Source organism: Acanthopagrus latus, chromosome 1 (genome assembly GCF_904848185.1).
Source record: "Acanthopagrus latus isolate v.2019 chromosome 1, fAcaLat1.1, whole genome shotgun sequence".
NCBI lineage: Eukaryota > Metazoa > Chordata > Actinopteri > Spariformes > Sparidae > Acanthopagrus > Acanthopagrus latus.
This window is the reverse complement of record NC_051039.1, coordinates 22,233,133-22,247,794: the sequence shown is the minus strand read 5'-3', so window position 1 is coordinate 22,247,794 and position 14,662 is coordinate 22,233,133. Positions and strand designations below refer to the sequence as shown.

Sequence of the window (14,662 nt, the reverse complement as noted above, 5' to 3'; positions counted from 1 at the left end):
CGGATGATAGTAGGTTATGTAAATGTGTATGTCATCTGCATAACTGTTATATCATATTTTGTTGTTGTTGTTTGTTGTCTGACCTAGAGGGATCATGTAAATGTTGAATAGTAGAGGGGCCCTGAATGGAACCCTGGGGTGCCTGGAACCTGTCACACAAAGTAATCTCCATCATTTAGATATCATTTAAACCAGTTTAATGCTGTACCAGAGCGTCCCATCCAGTTTATCAGTCGGTCCAGTAGTATATTGTGGTCAACTGTGTGAAACGCAGCACTGCGATCCACTAATTCCAAGACTCTAATCTTGCCACTGTGTTTAAATGAATGTTACTGAGGACCTTGACAAGAGGTCTCAGTGATGTGGTCAAAATCCTGACTGATGACATCAAATCAGCCATTTATTTTCATACAATTGTTCAGCTATTAAACAACAGCTTTTTCAGTTGTTTTACTTCGAATTGGGTGGTTTGGTGTGGGCTTATAATTATTCATTCATGTGTCTAGATTGTTCTTCCTCAGAAGTGGTTTAATGACTGCAGTTGTCATGACTTGTGGGAAGACGCCTGAGAGAAACCACATGTTGACGATCTGGAGTCATGCACTCTGAGGCTTTTTTGAAGAACCCTGCTGGTAATATATCAAGGCAGCAGGAGGAAGAGTTTAAATGCTGTATTATGTCTTGAAAGTTTTTATCACTGACTGATTTGAAAAAATGTAAAGTCTTTCTTTCTAAATGTCAAAATGAACCTGGAGATGTATTTTCTGCCACCTGCGCTTAGCTTTCTACATTCCTTTTTTCTCCATTTTGACTGGTGTGGCATTTCTCCAAGGAGATTTTTTCTTACTGAGAAACCACCTTCACTTTAGTGGGTACAACAGCGTCAATAACATTTGTAATTTTAGAACTGAAATGATGTGCAAGGCCATTGACAGAGAACCTGGAGAGGGAAGGTGTGGAAGAGAAATCCTGAATAAATGTCACTGGTGTTCTCAGTAATGTAGTGTTTTGAGATGACCTCAGATATATCACTCTCAAATTAAACACAGTAATGATCAGAGGGAACAAAAGCAGATACAAGAACCAAATGTTTAGTCCCTTGGAGATAATCAAGTCTAGGATGTGGCCCCTGTTGTGTGTGGGCTGCATCACAGTCTGAGTGAGTCCAAAGTTATCAAGGACTCGAGGCCCTCTGTCCTCAGGTTTTTTGACATGGATTTTAAAGTCATCAACAACTAACACACAATCCTAGTCATAGCACATAAGAGACAGTAGCTCAGCAAAGTCAAAAAAGTCTGTACTGTCTTTAGGTGGCCTATAAATATTTGGAAATATACCTGGCCTGAGAAGATGAGTTTATGTGAAGAAACAGAATACTAACACCTCCTCCTTCTCTAGGCATTCTAGTCTCACTTATCAAAGAGAAGTTTGGAGGGTTTGATTCAGTGTGAACAGCTGCACTGTTATCTCGGTCTAACTAAGTATCAGTTAAAAACATAAAGTTAAGATTGTGTTTGATGATAAAATCCTGTATTAAAAATCTGATGAAGCTAAATTTAGTGAGTAAAAAACAACTGTGCAATTGTGGCAGTTTGTGGCTGATGAGGAATGGGCGTCAAATTGAACAAATTGGCAGATTTAGTGAAGTACTACGTGTTTCTCAGCAAATTCACCATTTTTCAATTACTGTCAGCACAGGACTTGTGGAGGCAACCTGAACTCCATGGGGCCCCGGCTTTTCTTGGGGGGGGGAACATTAATGAAATCAGCTTTGTGACCTGGACCCGTCGCATTTCAGTTTGAGTTAGTTGTATTTTCTGCACAGACAGTTTAGGGTCCTGCAGGTTGTTACTGGGGGGCGCCCATGATGTTAGTAATTTTAAAATGCCATTTGTCCTTTTCATGTCACAGTCAGGTTAAAGTTTTCTTGTATCTTCAAGCTTAACAGTTGAAAACAGCAGCTGATGAAAACATTATCAAAACAAACACCAAATAATTTTAACAATCACAGGAGTTAATATAACACGGTCAATTGTTGTGTACTGTGTTGTAACTACACCGATACTGTCACACTCTGTTTAATATAGATCCATTAATCATTGCAACATGTCACAGACATAGCTGCAAGTAATAGACTTAAGGAGGATTTGGGTTTATGCAGGTGTCAGTTGGCAAGCATTCACAGTAACTATAACCAATGCTTGCTCAATATCAGACCAACAACGTATCTCTAATTTTTCATAGCTACAAGTTTTTTGTTTAACATTTTTAAACTTAAGTTATTCATTCTGTTTTTTTGGTTATTGTTGTAGTTGTTGGTGTTGTTAATAATGTGAAGTGATTGGCATGTTTGGTCTGTTACTCATGTTTGTGATATGAATAACCTCATACTGAAATTTGTGGTTAACTACACATTAATACGCCACAGTAACCACAAGGCAACGACGTTACCAGTTTTGGTTTAACCTGCTGATATCGCCCACCAGGCCTTTTCCATAGCAGGTCTTTTGATTTGTCATAGTGACTGTGACTGAGCAAGTCATGACAGTGTGACAGTGTGGCTACAGTTTACTTAAAAAATAGTTACGAAATTCAGCCCATATAGTAAATCACCAACATCTTCCATCATAGGTGAAGTGTCACATAGCTGTGACTTGGCAATTGATTAGATCATGTTTTGTTTTTTTTGTTTTTTTTTTGATGGCACTTTACACTGTTAACAAACAGATCGTTTTCTCTGTAAACTATAGTAATAATGGTTATTATGTCTTATTATGTGGAGTATTACAGTGAGCTTCTGTGGATTAGAATCAAAGCGTCATTTTGAAATGGCCATAAAAATTGTACATTCACAAAGTAACAGTCACTTCTGAGTTTCCATACATGTGCAGATCTATCTCTCTGTCTCTCTCAAGTGGCCCGCAAAGTCTGTAGACTTCCGTCTGTCCTCCCTGAGTCTTTATCTCCAGTAAACACCACTCTGTGTTTGTGTGTGTTCGTCTGTGTGTGTGTGTGTGTGTGTGTGTGTGTGTGTGTGTGTGTGTGTGTGTGTGTGTGTATGTGTTTGAAACAAGTCAGTAAAAGTGTATGTAGTGTAGTTTCACCATGCGGAGTCTGTCACGACAAACTACCCCCTCCCACAACAAAGAAAAAACCCCCGACTGGTTTCAAATAGCTCTGAGCTCAGAGTTCGAGTTTTGCTTTCAATAAAGCGCAATCATCTCTTTTTTAACTCAGACATTTTATTAGAACTTCAGCAGATTTTTTTTTCTGCAGCACTCAAACAGAAAGAGACATAGATTTCTTACATAAAGACTTGAAAATGAAAGTGTTTCTCAGAATATTTGGGTCAGAGTCATAATGTCACTAAATCTGAGCTGTCCACACTTTATAAAGTGGAAACATTGGTGGGATGCGGTAAGCATTACCAAACATGCAAAAGCACATTGTACATGAAAAAGAGAAATCATAAATGTGTTGATGAATCACCTATAATAGAAACTATGATGTAAGAAGGGAAGAGTACAACATTGTTTAAAGGGACAGTTGGCCCCAAATTAAAAATAAGAGTAGTTTATCCCTTAGCTGTCGTGCTATTTATCCGTCTAGATTATTATGGTGTGAGTTGCCGAGCTTTGCAGTTATCTGCTTAAGAGATGTCTGCCATATCGCCAATATAATGGAACGAGATGGCACTCGGCTTGTGGTGCACCAGAGCTCCGGAGAAAGACATTGGACAAATCCAACAGCGATCACTCTTTCCCAGAAATCATTACCTGGTCACTAAATATCATCCAGATGGCAGAACTGTTTTTCTTTCTACAGAACAACACAACACACATCAACGCACAGAAGGAAGCGTGTATTTTCTCATGGAGGAGGTTCTTGACTAGGCTGACCGCCACCAATATCTCCAAAACTCTATGGGGGGGGGAGGGGGGCAGTGTGGGTTTTTGAACACTCTCTTTTAAGTGAGGCAATTGTTGAACTATGATGAGTTCCAGGAATCCTAGTCAGAGCAATGTGTTCATCAGAGAATGAATGTTTGTATTGGCAAATGAACGAGCATGAAGCAGCCACATGGTAGGATAACTGTGATGCTCAGTAAGCAACAAGGTGCAGTTGAATCAGACTGTGGGTGATGGCTGCATCCAAGGTCAAATGCATCAAGTGCACATGTGAAATTTAATTGCCTGCTCCCCCCAAACTCATCCTCCTAAACCATCTCTGCTGTTATTAACGTCACAATGCATTGTTAGTGCATATGTGGCCAATTTGATAAAAAACCACTGTGCACATTTCTCAGAAACTGCCCCACCCCATGACTGATCCAGACATAGACAAAACACAAGTGTTTCAGCAGAACATGAGACACGCAGAGTGAAAAACTTGAATAGAGAGGAAGTGTCAGCTGAGGGATGGTAACTATATTCAGTAGTCGTAGGGAGTGTCCCACACACGCTCAACGCGCATTACTCACTCTCTTTCGCTCTGTATCTTTCTCTCTCTCTGTGCCTCTTCCCCATGTCATCTTCATTTCCTCCTTACATGGGCTGGCTTTGAAAAAAAAAAAAGAAGCAATATTAGTGATAGTTGACAGCAGGCGAGCAGACACAGGGGGTGAGGGAGAGCAGAGATCTGTAACACGGTGCAGGCGGACGATTTTCTTCTCTCAGAAGGTGAGACATCTGGAGCAGAGGTCATAATGGAAAGTGGTATTTCAGAGAATGTTATCAGTGTTCTTCTTCTTATTAGGTTCTTTTGACGTTCAATGTCCCAGGGGAGCTTCAGAGGTGTGACTACTGACCTGTGCTGCTGGATGGTTGACTGAACTCTGGAACCAAACATCTTGTGCAAATTTCAATCCAAGGTAATTACTTTCTGAACTGCCTTGAACCATAAATAAGACATTTGGCTTTGATTCAATGGACCGGTTGAGGCTGTCTCTCCTCGTGCGCTTGCAGTAGTCTGGGTATGTTGCAATCACTTTGTTTCCCAGAAGCTGGTTGCATTGCATCTGCCCAATGTAAGCAGATGATACAATACTTCTGAGGTCACATCTGTACTTCTGCTGACTGCACGTCTCATATCTGCTTCTGACTGACTGATTGTTATTTGCTCTTTCTGATCACTCCAATCAACCCAGTGTCACAGTACTTGCTGAAATAGTGATGGCTTATGTACATGGAGTGTTGAAAGTTGAGTGTCAAATGTGAAATATGTCCCTGTGTCCATGAATCATATGGATTATTATTCTGCAACATTTCATGAACTGATTTTTATTAACACATAATGAATTCATTGTCCTCTCCTCCCTTTTAAGGGGCACTGTGTAGTTTTGGAGAGGTAGTCATGTCAGAATTAATATATATTTACAATATTCACAAGGTAATGATTCAAACGCTTTTGCCTAACTTACTGAATAAACAAGCTGCTCTCAGAGGAAAATCATGTCTCCAGAACACTGTTTGAAGCTGGAAAGGTGGCATGTAAACAAAGTAAAACAGTCTGAAATTGTGTTGTTTATTAAGGTCAGTTTATTCAGTTTATTCAGTCATGAAAACAAAGAGATTTTTTGTTTATTAAGACAAGGCTTGAGGTGATTAGATTCTGGTGTGACAGTCCTGGACTATGCACCCCAAGTAACTGCCTGCAGCTCCAGGTTGGATAAAAATGTTGTGTTTCATTCACTCAAAACGTACATGATGCTTGCACTTCCTGAGAGTCAAGGAAACCATTTCAAATCTGCGTCCATGTCCACGAATCCTGCTGATTGGATTTTGTGATGATTTCACCAATTGCCACGGCACCATGTCTCCTTGGTTCACCTAACCCCTGAACCCTGTCTCTTCCCATCCCTCAACACATCAGGCCCTGTGTCCTTTAGCCTTCAGGCCCCAGGAGGACCAGATCTGGTGTGATGGCTGAGGGTGGTGTGGGTATGTCTCCCCAGGTGTTTGTGGTCGACAGCCAGGCCAACTACGACTCTGTGCATGGCGGAAAGAAACCGTGGTGGGCGAGAGTAGGCCAAAAGTTTCTTCTGCTGCTGATAGGATTCACCATGTTGGGACTTGTTGTCGAAGGATGTTTAATCTACAATCTGTATAAAAAAACAGAGGTGAGACTGATATCGGCGTGTCATTTCATGTGTGTGAGCGTGTGTGAGTGTTTGTGTGTAGGGCTGGGTCTCGGGGCTCGGAGCACGTGGAAATTCCTTTTCTCTAGAATTTCCCTATTTTCTCTACGTCATAACCAGACTCCACACAAGCGGAGAGTTAAACACGTTTGTATGTGGGTCATCATTTGCTCTTTAAATGACAGGTCTGTGTCAAATGGACTCTTTCTGTAGTGCTACTTCCCTTTTATTTTGCTTCCTTGAAGCGCAAACCCACAGTACAACTTCACTTCTCTAAGACAGTTTCATAATGTTGTAAACACTCTGTGCTTTACATTCTGAACGTTATGTAATATGTCATCTAAAAAAATAAAACCTGAGAGAATATGCAATGCCATGTTCTATTGGGAATAACAAAGAAAGAAACAGACCTTTACCAGCTACGGAGAGAAAGAGTTGGCATGTATGCAAACTCTGTTTTTCAAATGTTGTTTATATTTTCACTAATGAAATCTATGGCATTCACATACCTAGCCAATTAAATGCTACAAATGCCACTAACAAATAACAGTGGTCAAGATATCTCGAATAAATTCAATTGAAATTAAAAGTTTTTTTGGTTTAACTTTTGAAATTTAGGACCTTGATATTTGTTTGTTGTTATGCCCAGTGGTAGAAAGAGTAATGAAAATCTGTACTAAAGTATTATTACATTACTGAAATATTAGTCATATATAAAAGACGAGTAAAACATCCTGTATAAAACTAATACTTGCAAGGTGCAACATGTAAGAATGCCTCTCATTCATAAACACAACACACAACAAATTGGCAACAGAATATGCCAAGAGTAACCACTAATTGCTGCTAGCTGTAGCTGCCATAAAATTGGTAGGCTGGTAGACAGGCAGGGCAGGTAGGTACTGTAGTTACTGTAGATTAGTGGGTTGGTATGTAGGTTCTGTCGGTATGTATGTATGTATGTAGGTACTGGGCAAATAGGTAGATTAGTACTGCCCATCAAACATCCTGAGTCTGCCACTATAACTAATACATGGTTCAATGCATACTCAAGAACAAGTAGAATTACAGACCTGGAAAAGTAGCGACTTATTTACAGTAATTGCAGTAGCTATAATTAGTTACTTCCACCTGTGGTTATGCCAAATCACAATATGCCAGACCTATAGTTGGCCTCTGAGTTGTCCAGCATGCATACAATGTTTTTGTTAAGTAAAACATTTCTATTTGGTTCCCAGAAGCAGAACACTTCCTGTTCTTACACGTTCTTGAATTTTTTACATCTTGCTTAAAAACACCCACAGATTTTTCACCAGTGAGCTCAATATTTATTTCTCACTCTCTTTTTTCTTCCTCTCGCTGCAGGCCCTCTGTGAATTTCATCCTCTCTGCCAGAACGTGTCCAATCCCCAAACATCTGGGCAAAAGGTAATTGTGGGTGTACACTACCCATGTATTTTACAGGTTACAGCTGGTTGTGTGCTGGAGTTTTGAGGTTCAGCTCTATTTTTCTGTTCAGGGTGGGACCAGCTTGAGTGAAGCACAACATCAAGGTATTGAGTTACTATCTTTTACCACTTTGTCTGTAAAGATCAACCACATATATGCAATATTTATATTTAAGAAGCCTTCTTAAGGTTACAAAGCTAAAACTCAAAACGCCTTCCACCTTGTCCAGTGGTTCTTGATTTGGTCAGCAGTTAGGAGGACTCTGGCTTCGTTCATCTTTTCAAACCCAACTTGTGGTTTCGAGCTGTCGACCATCAAGGTGGCAACAATAACATTTAACAGTTTCTGGCTCTTTTAAGACCTCTGGCAAATTTGAGTTTTGTTTTGCTCCCACCATGTTTCTGGCCCTCCTTGGAGCAGCGTCATCTATGACGGTGCCTCCATCCGGGAAGAGCATGCGCAGAAAGAAATGTGTATTCTCATTAGAGTCATTGATGGGTTGTTTGGCTGACTGACTGAATGATCTGATCCTGCTTTCCTGAACAGAGTCCAATGAGATATCCACAGTGCAAACACATCTAGAACAAGTCCAACCAAGGCCGTTCGCTCAACTACTGGGTTAGATCCGCCTCAGTACTCAAACACAGATATTCTATATCAATGTTTCATCAGAACTCATGTTTTATGTTTTCTTTGTTCACTTTCCCTCTTGCTTCTCATCTTTTTCTAAGGCGCCAAACATCCAAGAAATGGAAGCGTGGTGCAGTGGAGAGATAGTGGAGGCGAAAGCGTCCTCTCCAACATGGCCTACAACAATGGTTATTTGGTTGTCAAAAGGGAGGGTTACTACTACCTCTACTCAAAAGTGACAACAAATGCTGCAGAGGAGTGTTCACTTATCCTGCACAAGGTGATGAGAGTCACCCAGGCCTATGATAAGCCTATAGAACTTATGAAATCAAAAAGGTTAGTCAGTGTGCCACACCTTACTTCCTTCCTCTGTCGCAGTGCCTTTCTGAGCACAACCTGTTTGTAGCTTCGCTTCTGTGTGTTTGAAGGCCAATCAGTGCTGTCTTCATTATGTTGTGGCCAGTTCGCTTTGTGACATCTTGTGCATGTTTCCTCTAGTTTTCGCTGTCCGAAACCTCCAAATGAAAAGCCTTCAGAGATAGGGGAGGATCTGTGGAACAGTTTCCTCTCTGGGATCTTCCAGCTGATGAGCGGAGATAAAATTTTTGTCACATTGGAGAATCAGGAGATACGCCCTGGAAATACTGAAAACCTGATGGGTGCCTTCATGATATCTCCTTAGAGGCACCTAAGTCGAGACACCTCTGCTCCACATTGTGATCAGATTCTATGTCTCTGTGTGTTTATTGACACCATACATTTTGGTGAATTTATATATATCTAACATATGTGATGTATATCATCTAAATTATACTGTACTCGATGAATGTATTTGAATCACTTATGAAAAAGCAACAAATGGTTGTGATATCATAAAAAGTACCTGACATTCAGGTTATATAATCCTACTTGATTATTGTTATATATTATGTTGTGTGAATAAAATGTGTTTTCTTATCAAACAAAAATATGAGGAGGCATCAGTTCCTGATAAATAGATGACTGTAATCTTGATCACACTGTACACCACGCATTCAAGCATAAGACTCTTTGGAACCAGCAAGTACCATCAGCTCAGCGAGACAAACCACAGAACTGCAACATGCATAGCTCGGTAAGTTGCACTGCATAAACTGCAGCTTTATCAGCTCACAACAAACACAAACACCTGCAAAGCTGTGTGTGTGTTTATGTGTGTGGAGAGCAGGATGTGGTGCACCGAGGAGAGGATGGAGGGAAAGACTACTGAGGTAGCTGTGGCTGACTCAGCTCTTCTCACAGGGGAAAGTTCTGCAAACAGTGCAGTGCATTGTGTCAAATGGAAAAAAAAGGAGTGTTAAGAAGAAGCGAGTAAGGCCAGTTCGGCAACCAATGTGGGAATTCTGCCAGGGAATTACAGTGGAAAAAGAGGCGAAACAAGAAGCAACGGGCAACAGCCACATGAGAACAGTGTGAAAACAGGAAACCCTGTAGACAGGTAGACAGATGGGTAACCAAATCACCACTGAGATAGAGCAGAGGAGTGGAAAGACTGACCTCAGATGAAGCTGAAATATTTGGGTCATTTCCTGAAGACACAGATAAACATCTGTGCATCTGAGTGATACAAACACATTAAAATACATGTGCGGCTTGAGCACACAAACACCTAGTGTAATTGCACCGTTAGAAAGCATTGCATTTGCATTGCATTGCGTTTTTTACTCCATTACGTTCATTTGACATCTACATCTACATCTAAGATGAAGATTTTACAACGTTGCTCATTCAGTCTTTGAAATACGAGGCATCATTCTTAATCAAACTACCTGACAGCATAAACTCGACCAAACTGCAACATTAAAAATCTGCTTACACATTAATGCATCAGCGTAGATAAACAACATCATTTACACAACAAATGCTGAAAGACACCACTCTGCATTATAAATACTGCCACTTTTGAGATCTAGTAGAACACATGCCAGTGTCATTTAACTTGCACGCACACACACCACTAATCTACAGGTGGCAATGTGTTGGCAGAGACATGGAACAAGAAGAAATTTAAAGTTATCTGGTTAACAAATTAAAGCAACATTATGCAATGTTTTTTTTTTACCTTAGAATAACAGCTTCAAAATGATCTTGATGGCACAGTGTCCTGTAACAGGTTGAATGGTGTCTCCATCACTTGGTTCTGTACACTGTAGCTTCAGTGAAAGTGTCGGATAATAACGTTACACACATGTTTACTTCAACATACAAGTTCTCAACACATAACATCTTTATGACATAATGACTTTTGTTTGTAGTCAGTGTCTACATTACATCTGACACACTGTCACCGACCTAGGATTTGTATTTGTGACAGTGGTGCTGCATTCAGGAATGCCAAATCGCAAAAAAATCCACTTTTTTTGCACAATGTTGCTTGGAGTCGTGTCTACCAGTTGAATTTAAAGGTCATGTTGATAACATTTTGATGTAGTTTTTAAATAATACATGTACAGAGCGTGTACTGTAGAAAGGTGTAGAATAAAATCACTGCTCCCTCATAATGTTATGATTATGAATTTATATTTTTTACATTTTTGCTTTTGTTTATCTTTGTGGAAGAATTACTGGTTGGTCCCAAATTCTGACAAGGTGTGTGAGCCAATAGTATAAGGCCATTAGTAGTTGCCAGTTTGTGGGAGAAAAAATAAATAAAAGTAAAAATGGCTGATTTCTACAGCGCCCAGCATACTGTACTGCCCTAAGTAAGCTACTTAGTATTTCCATTGTGAATTAATCATTGCATTCACGTCCCATTAGTGGCTGAATGTTATCACTAACACTTTTAAGTCCGATAGTCACTCTCTTTTAGCTCTGATCTGTAGAATCTATCAGTTGACAGACGGAATTGCTCGTTTGCAGGGTTCCTAGAAAAACCTTTGATGGCTTCATTTGCTAAATGTATTAACATTCTTTCCCCAGCTTTTAATGCTACTTTTTAAATACTACTTCATGAAACTGGCTCATCATAAAAATTTTACTCAGCAATGCAGTTTAGTGTGAGCTTTCAACAAACCTAAAAAATATCTCATATCTTTCATACATTACTAGTATTACTCAACTTTATCTAGGTGATGGGAAGTGCACAATTTAGTGTTGACCATAGTCACTGAGTGAGTCTGTCTGCTGCTGGGTGCTGAGCAGGTAGTGGGTTTTTTGGAGCTTTTTCTATGACAACAGCTGCCTGCTGTGGCTGAAAACGACACTCTGAGGGCACAGAGTGCATCAAACCAATAAAGCCGTGGGTTGGTTGGTTGGCTAAAAAACGAGCTGCTATGAGCTCGGTAAAACCAAAGCAGGCTGCAGATTTGACTGACAGTTCTCTGTAGGTTACTTTCACATTGTCATTTCATAAATTGTTTCTGTGAAAATATTCATTCTTGCCACTTTAAGGGTCTAAAAAAAGGAATTATACTTTGCTGTATGTGTTGTTCATGTGGGGAATCACTGATTATGAAAAAAAAAGTGGCAATAAAAAAAACAAAAACAAAAGAAGGACAAAGAAATGTTTAAAAATCGCACTCAGCATTTCCTTTCAGGCTCCAATATTTGCCCTCTGCTTCACTTGTGTGCTGAAAAAATTTAAACGTTAACTCATTTATCATAAGAGGTGCTAAGACCTGTTTTCACCCAACCAGCATCTTCAGTTTATACATCACGTGAAGTGTAACTGTGTTTGCTGGCCCACAGTTTTTATTTCTTTTTTTTCTAAACCAGATGTTATGGTAAATAAGCAGGAAGTGATGTACACACAGTTCCCGGTATTGGCTGCGCAACAGCAGTGAACTTTCCTTTACCTACCAGCTCTTCACATTCCACATGAAACTTTGTCACAATCACTCTCACACTCGTCATCTCAGTGCTCACAGAATCCATGTTTAATATGGATTACAATGAAATACATTCAACAATGTGTAGTTCGTCCATAGGACTTACATATGTGTCCACATATTAAAGACATTTCAGTCCTTCTCGAATAATCTGGAAAGATTCAACTTACGTACAGTTGTTGTTTAATCAAGAGGACTAAAAGAGGTCCCTGTCGAGCTTGTTGCAGTTTTGGAGCAGAATTGAGATCACACATTTTTGTAAGCCTGGACTTTAGGCCCTGAGCCATTTATAAAATGAAAACAGAGCTATAGTAAAATTGTATTCAACACAATGTGGGCTGATTGAACTTGCCATATATTGCACATCAACACTAATGTAGTGATAGCTACATCAAAATACACATTATCATAAATAGAATATAAATAGTTCAGTTTCAGTAAATAAATATATCATACATAGCAACATATAGTACATACATATTTATACAGAAGGAGGTGAGTGTCTTGTCTTTTTGGTATGCGGTTTGCATCGTCAACAAATGCAACTTCTCCTCAGACTCCACTTTAAAATCCCGCTGAGCTTCGTCGTCTTCCATCTTCAGCTTGCAGGAACCTCCGTAATAGCTTTAACTTGGCCGCTGCTGCTTTTCGGTGGCGACCCACAAGTTCAAGGGCTGATCTGCCTCCTCATGGAAGCAGTGGCGTGACAGGGTCCACATTAGTCCACATGAAACATCCCCAACCCTGAGCTGTTCATCTCCAATCTCCAGTTCTGCAGTCCCTCTGGTACAGTCATCTTAGTAACCAGTCCCTGGTCCTGTACCAGGCTCACCGTCCAGCACTTCTTGCTCACAGGTATTTCATCAGCCTTCTCAGGAAGCTCCACTTCACAGGTGAGCTTATCACCCACCATTACTCTGAGGAGGCCCGCCTTGCACCTGAAGGTGCAGGTGAGGTTGAGATCAATGTATATGAAGTAACTCCCCGCCTTTCGGGGCTTCAGAGAGTGCTGATCACTGTCAAACACAAAGTTGCTTCCCACAGAGTCGCCAGCACCGTAGTCTACTCGAGCCCAGGGCATGGTGAAGTTGGTTACCTTGCCTGCAGGAGGAGACAGAACATGTGGAATTTAGATGCTGTTTACACAGGGCAAGCACGCCTGACACATTCCTTTCCTTTCTGATGTTGTCTTACTTCAGTCTGATTTGTTTGGCAGAGCTACCGGCTATGTGTACTCTATTTTTAAAGTCATGGAGGCGGTAACAGATGAGGGATCTTTATGCCACATCTTTAAAGTTTTGTCCAGGAAAATGGAAAAAGACTCTACTTAAATAGAAGAAAACATCATCTAACTACTCTTATTTATATCTTGATTAATTAAATTCAAGACATGGGAACATATTTGTGTGACTCTGTCCTGTAACATTTGTGTCGTATGCATGCTGTAAGAAATAAAAATAGACATACCTGAGGCGGCTTGTAGGTAGACAAAGTTCTGCATCTGTTCACAAAAGAGAAAGAAAAAAAAAGATGAAGTGAATTAAAGCGTGCACAGAACACGGGTCAGTGGAGAACCAGAACCAGACTTTTTTTGAACAGTGAATACAGTCATTCTGTTTACCTTGTATCCTGAACTTGGTGAGTCTCCTGTCGGATGTAACGTCCCAACCTGCTTGAACTGAGTCGGGGAGTCCAGTTTGGACCTGAGCTCCATCACAGCCATCGTCCCGACGACAGCCACGGCTGCCACCGCCACGAACAGGAACGTGATGGACGCGATGACAAAGGCGTCCAGGCAGCCGCTCCGCCGGCGACCGCTCTTCTGAAGAGACTCAACATCCATTTCTGTACTCTGATGTCCGGAGGGTGACTCGCCGCCGTCCAGCTGTCAAAGGCTTCAAGTGCAAAGTTGCTCCAGGTGTTTGACCTCCGCGAGATATAGTCCTCTTATTGTCCCACAGCCCGGTCCGCGGCTTCAGGTGAATGTCGCGACTCTGAGGACCATGGCGGCCTTTTATACCCTACTATGAACTTAGTTTCAGACACGGAGGAAAAACGCGGAAGTCATGGATTTCCCTCTCGCCTCCTCACACACGCCCCCCTCCTTCGCTGCGTGTTCACGAGGTGAGAAAGAAAATGAGACTTTCCGCGGCGCTGCCTGCTGTTGCGCAAGTGCGCCCCGAGAAGGCAGCGTGTGCGGGTGGAAAACGAAAGGGAGAGACGGCGGCGCGCTGCCTCCATCCTCGCTCTATTCCGAGACAGTGTCTGCCAGACAAGCGCGCCCTCCCACTCACACGGCTGGCGAGAGAGGCACAGTGGACCTGGCTGTCCCGTCTGAGAGAGCATCTGCTGGAAAGTAAAAGCGGGGCTGGGTGTGGCGTTTCTTTTTGGGAGCGTGTTTGCGGTATTTCATCATCACCCGAAAGTAAAGTCCACAGGGGTCACCGAGCTGGTTCACACACCTGGCACAAATTCTGCCACAGCCGCGTGCCAGCCCGGCTCCTTATCCAATCAGAAAGCGAGTCTGCTCTCACCTTAGACAGGGGAAAACCCCTGCGTGCCTGTTTTGCATGTAGCAAAA

At 41.3% G+C, this 14,662-nt stretch overlaps 2 protein-coding genes and 1 long non-coding RNA gene across 4 annotated transcripts; 1 reads left to right on the top strand and 2 right to left on the bottom strand.

Moving 5' to 3' along the window:
- The first annotated feature begins 4,429 nt into the window (after positions 1–4,429).
- LOC119029745 (tumor necrosis factor ligand superfamily member 14) lies at positions 4,430–9,183 on the top strand. 2 transcript variants are annotated; one of them, XM_037116832.1, is made up of 8 exons: positions 4,430–4,679; positions 4,781–4,870; positions 5,872–6,118; positions 7,502–7,564; positions 7,656–7,689; positions 8,132–8,203; positions 8,317–8,551; positions 8,714–9,183. In XM_037116832.1, the coding sequence occupies exons 3-8, from the start codon at positions 5,921–5,923 to the stop codon at positions 8,895–8,897; spliced, it is 786 nt and encodes a 261-aa protein (XP_036972727.1). In that variant the 5' UTR covers positions 4,430–4,679; positions 4,781–4,870; positions 5,872–5,920; the 3' UTR covers positions 8,898–9,183. The 2 variants fall into 2 exon arrangements, with proteins under 2 accessions (XP_036972727.1, XP_036972718.1); XM_037116823.1 differs by having other exon boundaries at positions 4,756–4,870.
- LOC119029754 lies at positions 5,965–11,058 on the bottom strand. Its single transcript, XR_005078072.1, has 5 exons — positions 10,785–11,058; positions 10,317–10,407; positions 9,752–9,811; positions 8,571–8,798; positions 5,965–6,100 (listed from the first exon to the last, which is right to left on the bottom strand). It is a non-coding gene; the product is annotated as an uncharacterized LOC119029754 (long non-coding RNA).
- Positions 11,059–12,105: 1,047 nt separating this feature from the next.
- LOC119017562 lies at positions 12,106–14,557 on the bottom strand. The gene is made up of 3 exons (XM_037094329.1): positions 13,703–14,557; positions 13,549–13,582; positions 12,106–13,182 (listed from the first exon to the last, which is right to left on the bottom strand). The coding sequence occupies exons 1-3, from the start codon at positions 13,922–13,924 to the stop codon at positions 12,800–12,802; spliced, it is 639 nt and encodes a 212-aa protein (XP_036950224.1). The 5' UTR covers positions 13,925–14,557; the 3' UTR covers positions 12,106–12,799.
- Positions 14,558–14,662: the final 105 nt, after the last annotated feature.